General features: G+C 38.9%; 2 protein-coding genes across 2 annotated transcripts; one reads left to right on the forward strand and one right to left on the reverse strand. All coding sequences in view use genetic code 11, as the record gives it.

Moving 5' to 3' along the window:
• Positions 1–2,633: 2,633 nt before the first annotated feature.
• Positions 2,634–4,806, forward strand: EGR_05765 (hypothetical protein; the record flags this gene model as incomplete). Its single annotated transcript, XM_024495014.1, has 5 exons — positions 2,634–2,779; positions 3,130–3,200; positions 3,635–3,769; positions 4,652–4,716; positions 4,750–4,806. The coding sequence occupies 5 exons, from the start codon at positions 2,634–2,636 to the stop codon at positions 4,804–4,806; spliced, it is 474 nt and encodes a 157-aa protein (XP_024350607.1).
• A 3,746-nt stretch (positions 4,807–8,552) lies between these two features.
• Positions 8,553–10,848, reverse strand: EGR_05766 (hypothetical protein; the record flags this gene model as incomplete). Its single annotated transcript, XM_024495015.1, has 2 exons — positions 8,553–9,025; positions 9,837–10,848. The coding sequence occupies 2 exons, from the start codon at positions 10,846–10,848 to the stop codon at positions 8,553–8,555; spliced, it is 1,485 nt and encodes a 494-aa protein (XP_024350608.1).
• Between the last annotated feature and the right edge of the window lie 409 nt (positions 10,849–11,257).

An 11,257-nucleotide genomic window follows, 5' to 3' on the forward strand; every position in this document is an offset into this window, starting at 1 on the left:
CTAGCGAAATTCCAAAACAGCACTTACAAAAGAAAAGTGATTAGTCACTGAGTATTAGTGGGAGTGAACTATACAAACGCAGCATTACCTCAAACAGTCGCGAGGTTAAGTTCCAGAAATCATAGCGGATCAGAAGGAATCGCGAATTTTCAGTGCGGATCAATAAACATGATGATAAATATATAACTCTAGAACTTACCCCTAAACATGATCAAAGTCATGCTCCCAAAGCATTTCAATTCCATTTGAAAGTTGGCCCATAACATTGCCCTGGATGAAGGCAAATAGATGAACGCAGAAGTAGAGTATATCATCTCCCAACGGATATTTGCCACACTATCGCACAGTACGCTATACCAATGCTACCCCACAGGACACTAAATCATTGGCTGACGGTTACTTTCGCAATCACAGAAAAGCAAAACCAAGTAACAAATGGGGCAATAGACTTAATGAATGCCTTTCCTTTGCCATTGTCAGGAAGACGGGCTAGGTGGCTTTCATGGCATGGAAGTCAAAAACTACTTTACACCTCAACAAAGTAGAGAATGCATGTACAGTACGTTGAGGACACAGATATTCAATCAATTTAGAATTGCATAAAGGTCTCTTGATGCTTCTCTGCAACTAAATAAATTTCGCTGATCTGTGAAAAATCGCAATCATAAATTAATTAGGTTTTAATGGAAATTGCGCGAATTCCGAAAAGCGAATATATCGGATTTACTGCACTAGTATTAATATGCCCTTAGGAGCCTCCATTGGTATAGTTTAGTAGTTTAAAATATTGGTTATCAAAGTACCAGAGTGAGTGCTTTTGGCTTTTCGATAAATAATTACACTTGCAAAAACATCCAGCCAAAGTCATGCGCTGTTAATAGGCCTATTACCCGGTCTAGCTTCACATTACAGCAGTTTGTATCTGAAGTACGAAGAAAATCCACTGTTTAAATATTTTCAGTGGAAACGGGAATAGAGCACGTGAAGTATCTCAATAATGATCAGTGAGATCAATGTTGAATCGACGCATTATCAACACCCAATCATACGTACACGTTGAATTCATATAACAAGATGTTACAAATTTTGTCACTTTCACTATAAGACTGGCAAGAATTGCGGCTACTCAAGGTTACCGGAGGTTTTTCCGAACACTTCACAAACTTGCACTAAAAACCTCGCTAGTATATTTTTCCCGTTTTCTCAAGCGACTTTTGCATTATTTGCTTGGTTTATTTGTTTCAATTTTGATCGCTGTTCAAGGGTGTTTGAAAACGAATATTTTTTAAAGTTTCGCTTAGGAGATTTAAGTCGATTTTCCGATTGAACAATTTCAACATAGGTCTAAGTTAGGTTTACAATGGAATTTTCACAACTTTCTGCAATATGAAATATGTGACAGCTGTAGTGTGAAATGTGTGGAACTTGAGGCCCTGATTAATTCCATAAGGCCGAGTGACAAACAACTAATGAAAGCAAAATTAACAGAAGCAGAACTTTCTCTAGATATCATGTTTGCAAGGCACTTAAGTTAAAAAGTGTAGTTTTCTTACTAAAATAAATGTCCCTCAACTACTTTGACACTGTCTCAGGATGAGCGTCAAAAACGCCTAAAATTCAACGTTTTTATCGACTTAAATACTCTGGATTAGCTGTTATATAATATGGAAAAAAAAGTAAAACTTAAAATTGACTTTTTACTTTATAAAATAGAAGGCTAGTGTTAGGTTTAAGTTAGTGCAAATGGAGTAAAATTCTTTTTGAACTAGCTCTAACACTTTTCCCTCCGAGACTTTCCTAAAGACTGTAGAAAACAGTACTCTGGCAGGATATGTATAGTCGACGTACAAATGGGCCTGGAGCCTACTGGCACGGCTTAAAGGCCAGACCGCCTGGCAGAGGTACAATGGCGGAGCCCTCGAGTGACCTGATGCCGAAACCTACAGTTGAACAAACACTACTTTAGCATTACATTAGTACAGTTACATTGGAAATTCAAAATCTTGAGGTATGCCGTAAGCGGCTATTCTTTTGCACGGTCATGTAGGGATTTTGACCAATATTGGATGTTTTTCACAAGTAGTGCAATTTATGTCTGCAGTCATTTTTAGCTTAAGTCGCAGAATCCCTTGAACCAAAAATTATAATGTGGTTGGAAATGTTAAAGTTCGTTATACTTAATTGCAACAACCCCCCGATTATGTTAGCAGAGTTTAAAAATATACTATGCAGTTAAAGTGCTTCCAACTCTGAGGTAAGCAAAACCCCCCAGTGGCAACAGACGCCATACTTGAGTTTTATGCTTTTCTGATGAGTCCCTCAAGTAAAAGAAGCTCTTTAGATATTAAGGTTGTCCAGACATTTAGCATATTTGATTTAAGAGAAATACGCAAAAAATGGTTAATTTTATTCTGTGTAACATGGATTATGGATCCTACCAATTACTTACCTAGAAGAAACGAGCGACAAAATGAGACCTTATCCGGTACGCCTATTTGACCCTTTCTTGAGACGACTAAATTACTAATTTTCATTATTACCTGAACCTCCAGCCAAAACTTATACGTTGCCAATGTGCCCAGTACGTAAGATGAACCTTAGACTTCAGTCCGGGCGCAAATGGATTCAAAGCAATGTCAATATTTGCAATGCAATTAACAGTCATATCTAGTGCAGACCGAATTGTCAATATGGATTTAATGGATATTCGTAAGGATTTGCTCAACATAGTTTTGTGGACAATAAAAATCAAACACATACTGTATTGTAACCAAAAATTGTATGCGATCAACCTGAAGTTGTACAAATTTTTAGTTCTCTTTTGTTAAAGGAGGCCGTGCTGGTTGCTGTTTTTTTAAGAACAGCATAAGAGTGGACACTTCGCTGATGCAATACGTGCGACCCCTACTTACGGTATGGAAATAATATTTTTCTTATTAACTAGTATGTACATAAGCCAAATTAACTGTCATATCCACTTACTACTCAAATTCATCTGTTTCAGTTCTACCTAAATCGAGTTTATTGAAGTGATGGCAAAGCATGCGGTTACAACACTAACAGACCACGTTGTTGAATGAGAGCGAAAGTATTGTTTAAGTAAAAATTTTTCTCTTAGCACATGTCAAGGAATTTGCTAAATGCTGCAGTTAAATGTCATATTTTTGCTCAAGTTTGGGGAAAAATGACAGGAGTTCTGAGTAATCAGCCCCTAATACTTCAAAGCTAGGTTGTTGTTAAAACTCATTGACAACTTTTACCACTGGGGAACAATTACTTATTTGCACACAACAGTACGCCAAGTAAGATACGGAGATGTCAGAGATATTTTGAACTATATTTAATACTGTTGACTAGAAAGATAAGATGAGCACAGAAGTCTTTACCAAAAACAACTCTAAGTACAACTGATTTTAAGTATGGTCAACCTGCAGACGGGTCTTTTATATGACGTAACATTTTGGTAGAGCGTTGAGTAGCTCAATGAATATTGCTGAAAGTTTGCTGTCCCTAAGTTTCATGGCATTTACGTGCGCATGTTTTTGTTAATAAGCTAGTTAAATTGAGTAGAATTTCGGTTTTGTGACCGAAATAAGTCATTTTGGTCCCTTTAAACAAAATTCTTTTAACTTAGAGTTTCATGGCAGTCAAATGACTCATTTTAGAATAATCACATTTTCCATTGCCCACCAGTCTTGCTTTTGGTCAAATAGAGCGGAACTAAATAATTTCACTTGTCCTATTGCATGTCAAAAGAACCGATCGGGAGGTTTTTTGGAATATCGCCTGTCCACTTTATTTTAATGAAGAGATCAAAAATACTTTAAGCACCCTTAGACTCATTTTCTAGTTTTGGTTTCAAGGCAATTTAATAAACATTTGCCATCCATTTAACTCTAAAGTGGATTAATTATCTTAGGTTAACTTATTTTAAATAAGTGATTTCCATAATTTGTTTCTATTCGGTCATTATAGAGCTCGATAACAAATAAAAATAATTAAAATTGGGAAATGCAGGAAGCTGACAGCGAGTTTAAACGCAGATATTTGTTTGCATAGAATTTGGAAGTCGTTTCCAGTTTTTTTGGCTTATCAATGGTGTTTCATAGCCAATTTACCATTCCTTATCTAAATTACCGAAATGGATCTGGAATGGTAACATGATGATTTATTCATGCGACTCAACCCTTAAAATGTTTCGATTCTGGTGATTTATTTCTTTATAGCCTTGTAGTCGTGCTGAAGAGAACTAATATTTTTTACCAAATTCTTGATTAAGGAGACAAGTGAACTATAATTTGGTAGAAAACGAAGCCACATTGCAAAATGGGTATCTTGAGTTTACGAGCACCGAATTCCTTTTCAAGTCCCTCTTTGATTACAGCTGGTAGTACATGAAGTACCCAGTACAAAATGTAATTTACAATAAGATTATTTTACTGGGACAAAGAAGCAGTTAATTAAGAGCATGGCAGATGTATGAAGCTCAACAGCCAAGTGGGCAATAGAATTCCGAGTTACAACTGTCAATTGGTCTGAGCTGATTTCCTACTTACTGATGGGCTTGCAATGATGCAAATTAGCCTGCTGCACGTTTCCAAAAATGGCAAAAGGAGCAAATATAAAGCAGTGAAAATTTTGTTATGTTTAGCTATTATGACTAAACATAAGACCGAGACGCATTATATCGGATTAACATTTAAAGTTCACCCAAAGGTCACCGCCTCCTATGTCATTTTCAAGAATCAGCAAGAAAGGCATAAATTTAAAACAACTGTTATTTTGAAAGGAAATCTTAGTGTTTAAACGTGATAAACAACGGCAAAAACCACTAAGTTTAAACAGTGATACTGTATAGTTACGACAGGCAAAAATCTGGATAAGCATTACTGTTTCGAGCTTTTTCCCCAACGAAATGACTCAAATGCTGAGGTATGACTGTGAGCACCCGAAGTTTGGTTAAAGAAAACCGAAAATCTGTTTTTAAAAAGGACCATTTGAGTACGTTTAACGTAGATACATCCCAAGACAAATCGGCTATGAAATTTTAGGAAATCAAAAAATCTTTTTTTACTATAGATGCGATTTTAAATAATTTAGTTAAAGTGATGTACTACGTTTTTACGGTTCATCTGGTATTTGAGCATTCAGTATTCGGGTATGTATTTTGAATGTGCTAAACATTAATTAAGGTTAAACCCTAACATCTAAATGAATTAGGACCTAAACGAAAGTCAAAGATTGAGATAATCTTTGTTAGATATTCAAAGTGAAATGTAAAATTCACACCATCGCTGGAGAGTCTGGGCTTTCTTAAACCATAAGTTCCTCTACAGCTAGTTACACCCGAAGCCATTCACAAGTATTTAACTTATTTTCCATTAGTAATTTTAGACCTGCATACTTTCACACAACTTTGGAGCTTATTCACCAACTTTAACCTAACTTTTTCAGCTCCCCGTCTACCCTTCGCGTTGATTTTCGAAACATTCAGGTGAGGCGCAGCAATGTTTCTTCTTGCTACAGCGCCGGACGTTTAAATGGTGAGTTAATTTTTAATAGACAGGTCTACTGCGAGAATTCTGTCTTCTCTCGCTTTTAAGAGAAAGTAGGACTGAACATCGTAAGTCTTTTTTAGCGTTTGTCTTGATATCTCAGTGCTGAATCACGGTTTTTTTGGCGACTTTGGGGGAATCTGCCTTTTTTGGCATAATGCTGCTGCACACAAGAATGCAGCTTTTAAAGTTAAAGTTTTGTTAAATAACAAAGTCATGCGCTATCTGATGACTTAATAGATGTTTCTTCCATGTAACATACAAGGTATTTTCATCTGAATCTAAGGTGAGGTGCAACATTCCCAAAAGATGTGGCTTTTTAGGAGTCGTCCTAGGGATTTTTAACTTTTTCACAACAATTATTCTGTGTCCCCTATCAAAAAAATAATTTCTTGATGTGCACTAATAACTTCGCTTTGAAAACACATTATAGTTGCAGGGATGACATTCCAGATAGGATCTTGATTTCTGGCACTAATCCGTCTATCAGAGCCCATTCTCAAACGCACATTGGGTCTAGTCTATGCGAATTCACAGTGAAAGTCCGTTCTTTGTTTTGTTCTTATTCATTATCAGAGAAGTATGTACGGACATTAAAAACTGGCTTGTCGTAAGTAGGAGGGTCTGCCTTTCCTTCACTATTTTATTTCGAATGCCACGTCTTAGTAATACAGGAAGTTTAGTGAAAGTTAACAGCTACTTACTTAAAGCGCTTAATCAAATGCACAGCATTAACGTATGACTTCATATTTTGCCCAATTTGTCTAATTCAAACAGGAGTATTTATGGCTACCACATCACTTACTGCTCATTTATATATAAGAAGGTAAACCACGCGGCAGAGTTGATCATTCGTTGTATTGTTCCGGCTGCGATCATTCCTAAATAAATGATGAGAAGGCGCAAGTATGTATCTACTTTCATCTCTAGGTAAATAATTCAGAAAACGAAAAATTTATCTCCCATCTGCTTTATCATCTGTAGTATCTGTAAAATCCGTTTTAAAGCCAGAGATTTAACCAGGTATTAGTAGAATCCATGAAAAGTAGCCGCATTTTCCATTACATTTAAAGTGCCATACGTGTGGCAAGTATGCTTACGAAATACCAACACTTTGGAGCTAGCCAATGGACCACTTCATTTTCATAAATCCCCAAAAATCTACTTTACATTATGATAGCTCATTCAACATTTAACATAATTTAACACTTTCTGCTGGCCTGCTTAATCTATTGTCGGTAAAACTGTTGTTCAGGAATGGGTTTCAAGAGGTATCTCTTATCAGTGAGAAAACAGTTTCCCTCAATTATTAGATCGGATCAACGTTAATGAGTTAGTAACACATCACAGTATTCGCCATATTTTGACAAATGGGACAAACTTCACATATTGTAGCAATACGCCCTATATGCTCATCCTTGTGATGCATTGTTTTACGAGAAGTTTAATATCTGTTAATTAAGTGAATGGCGTTTTAGTTTAAAATATATTCAACTAGAATTGGAAGGCCAATTCTACACAGCCATATTCGTGCGTGTATTCTGACTTAAATTTGGACTCATGAAAATAATATTATTAAGATCTCTTATTGACCCCTTTCTGTTTGCGGATTCTTGTTTTCTACAAATTTTACAAGCACAAAAACCAATTAAAAAGTACACAATCAGCTCGAGTAGGCTGTTGTTTGTGATTGTTCGCCTCGCTACCAACCTTAGGATGATTCGAATTCCCATTTCTCATTTTTAGATCCTTGCAATTTGTCCCGGATCGCACAATTTAATTTCTAGTAGGCCTTCACCCATGCCCAGATGATAAACGATTTCGAATTCTAAACCAACTTGATCTCCCCCATTCCATTTAGTCCTATTTATTTATTGGATATGGTGCATTAAAAAAATGTTTTTTTCTAGTGCGGGGAGCAACAACTTAACCAGAATGGAAAAAGTGCGTTAATTTTGTCGGTATGGACCGTTTGAGACACCCAAAATAAATGATTGTGAGTTTTTTTGAGTCGAAAAATTTAGCGGAGAGTTGGATGAGGGTTTAGTGCGTCTTCTGCTAACGACTGAATTTTCATCTTATTTTGTACTTTAAGAATTAACATAACAAATGAATAACACCCCAACAATAACGTTTTGCTTCCGGGTCCAGCTAGGCATACTTAAGATGCATTCCTCATAGGTTTGATCCAGTTCACATCGATAAACTGGGAATATTTATTCTACAATTCCTAACATTTTAATTAACAATTACTAAAGCCACCTTACTACTGTCGTAAACACATTAATAAATGAACCATTATTTCTTTATTTCCATTAAATTCGCAGTCACTCTGATAAACTATTCTATTGGTCATTCATCCAATGCACGTTTCCACGGGTTATACCTAGGAATGGGGAGTACTCGAATTCCTAATGACCATTTAAACCTAGTGTTGTTTCACTTCAGTGTCAAATTAGCGTTTCGATTGTACAAAAGAACAAGTTATTGACACAATTGGGAACCCACACAGAATCAATATGGCAAGTGGCTAAAATCAGTTTTCAGCATTGATAACGGGATTGGTAGATGCGAGGGCCGGGTGGATGAGTGTATGTATAAGGTCAAGGACGTTTTTGTGGTAAACTGACCATCACACTTATTCAAACAGTCGAAAGTGTGAATTTTCCTCAGAAAAATCCGCAAACATTGAGTTAACTTAAGAGAGAGAGAGGAGGCGCGACACCAAAAGACGAGGCTAGAACGACCATTTAGAGTAGATGCCAGAGGAACAGCTACAATCGAGAAAGACGCTCCGGCGCATAGTGAGCGTCCATTTGAGGCCAGACACAACAGCTGTTGATTAGGTGATAGAGGAAACACGTTTCAGGAGAAATTTACAGACAGGTTTCCGCGAACCCATGTTGGCAAGACTGAATACGCATAGTACGTTTATGCAGCTGAAGGGGAGGAGAGGCGTAGGAAAGGGAAAAAGAGATGATGGCGCAAAACCACCCTTTAGTGCGCCATGGCATCAGTCCAGGCTCTAAGCGGGGTGTCGTTGTTACCCTTGTAGCTGTAGTTCTGTTCCACGCCTTCGGTTAGGGGGTGCGAGAGTATGTGTGAAGTAAGGCCGACATTAGGTCGACGCACGGAGGTATCTTCTGCTGGCGTCTCACCGCCGTTAAGGAATCCGTTGCGTCGCTTATAGTCCGCAGGGGAGTTGCTGGTCACCTGCTTTGAGGCTAGTAGGACATCAGTGGGCAGGACTTTGACGGCTCCACTCAGATTGTTAGGGTTGGTGGATGGAACAAAGGACTGCTGGAGATGACTTCCATAGGTCCAGGACTGATCGAGCTTCGAGGTGGTTGTTGGTTTGCCGTTGATGTCGTAAAAGCCCACCGGAGGCGTGATACTAGTTAACTCACTATGCTGAGCAAAAGCATCACCCATATCTCCCATGCCTTGATCGTACAAATCGCCATTTATGTCTAGAACAGAGAGGAAACGACTTATGTATTATTGCTGCTTGTGAAAAATCTGTATCGATGCAAGTTAACTTTGCCTTGGTTATCATGTCAATGTTTGTGTGTGTGAGTTTATAGAGGCAATTACTTCGAGCAGGAGTGTGCATGATGTTCATATCGGCAAAATAAGCTGTGGAATCGCTAATAGGTTGAAACAAATTATTATGCGTAAAGGCTTTAATCATAGTAAATTAACTGACCAAGAAGTAGAGTAAAATTCATTAGGTTCAGCAATGGCATCATGCCATCGGTTCGCTGAAAGGATATTGTTACGTAGTAATAGAAAACTACCACTTTTCCGTTGATTCACTTCTCTTATCTTACAACCTACATTTTAGTACTACGAAGCGTGAGTAAAAACTATTGTCATCATGCGGTGAGGATATTTCACTGTTTTATGTTTAAGAAATTATTTGGAAATGATAATTTTCTGCCGTAAGGATCACCCTAGTATCCAAATATTTCAAAAAGCAAATATTAAATTCATTTCTTCAAATTAGATTCCATATGAAGCAAACTTTTAATCTGCTTGCACTCCTAATTATTTATGGATCTTAAATAAAGTGACTCATTTTGAAAATCTGACAATCTACTGGCATGATTTAAAGCTTTTGCATAACGCTAATACCCATTCAGCATCAATGCACGAGCCAATGGTCGCTACTAACGCATTTGTCCACAATAGGTTTTAATTGAAAGAATGTTGCGAATTTTGCTGCAATTTCAGGATATTTTCAACCAATAGGACAGTTTACTTTAATTGTTGACCGCTTACTGTGCAACTCAACAGGTCGTGTAGTTGTGCTGTTATGATTAAATCCATTTTGGTCAGAACTTTGACCATCTTCAAAACGCATCGGGCTTCCGGGGTGACCGTCCGTCGGTCCACTATCCCCTTGTCCGGAAACTGCACCCACGTAGCTCTGCATGCATGTGCTGGCCGTCGCGCTCGACGGATTTGCATTGAAGGCATATGCGGTAGCCGGCTGTCCAGATGATCTTGAAGGCTGATTTCGCAGAGCTAGTGGTCCACTGCCCACGCCAGAGGGTACCGTGTGATCAGAAAGAGACGATCCATCACTATGGCTATGCCACATCGCGTCCTTTGTGACCATACTCTTCTGAAAGGACATTTGGTGCTGCGGCCAGTTGTCCCCAAGGAACGGTTGCTCTGGAGGGAACAACTGCTGTGAAGGCGGTGTGCCCGAGCTCTGAGTGCCCAGCATTTTCTCATTCGCCGCGAGTGAGACATACAACTGATTGAGACGCGCCTTGTCGCTGTTCGAAAAGGCCCACGGGCGCCCAACGGTGGGGTAGGTAAGCACCGAGCCGTTGGTCTGGGCTCCAATGGGCCCGCACACGGCTGCGTCGGCGGCTGCCTGACGAATCGTGTCGGGGGTGCATTTGCATCCGAAACGACAGGTGCCACGACAACGTTTGCGTCGATAACTGCGCTTTGTTTGGCAGACCCAGATGCAAGTGCAAATGAGGGTAATGAGGAGAATGAGGGAGATACAGGCCAGCACTAGAGTTGCAATGACCCAGATGCGTGGCGAACTGTTGGCCATAATTGCATCCCAGAAGTTGGGCGGTCGTTGAAACGTAGAATCGACACTAGTCAACTTGTCATTGGTCTTATGACTCGCCGCAGGGAACAAGGACTCTATCGGTTGAAGGTTTGGAAGGGGTGTGGTTGTAGTGGTTGTAGTGGTGGTGGTGGTTGGCTCCGGACATCGGTGGGACTGAACGCACAGTGCCTGCTCCGCCGACTTATCCACATCGATCATTAAGTAAGGAGGAGCAGCAGGATTAGAAGCTATGAAACTCGCCGAGAAGGCGAACTCGGGAAAGGAGTCACTGAGCATAAATGTTAGGGTCTCTCTTTGCTGTCGACTGTTGTATAGCTGAAACAAAACAATAAAAGGCCAAACCTACAAGTTAATATGTTCATGAGTAAAAATGTGCATTTTAGCCACCAAAGGAAGATTCTGCGTGAGGATTGCTGACAACAATTAATTTAGTGAGAAAATATGACCGTTTTACAGACGTTTTATAGTTGAAAACTTGTTCTAGTTTGGTGAATACCACCCTACACGCCAGTTTTCGACAAATATTAAAAAGTGGTATTTTTACATTGCGGAGAAAGTTGATTCCTTTATCCGTGCTTAGCTGGTAATTTCTGTTCGTATTAGTCAC

This window comes from Echinococcus granulosus (genome assembly GCF_000524195.1).
Source record: "Echinococcus granulosus chromosome Unknown EG_S00045, whole genome shotgun sequence".
Classification (NCBI taxonomy): domain Eukaryota; kingdom Metazoa; phylum Platyhelminthes; class Cestoda; order Cyclophyllidea; family Taeniidae; genus Echinococcus; species Echinococcus granulosus.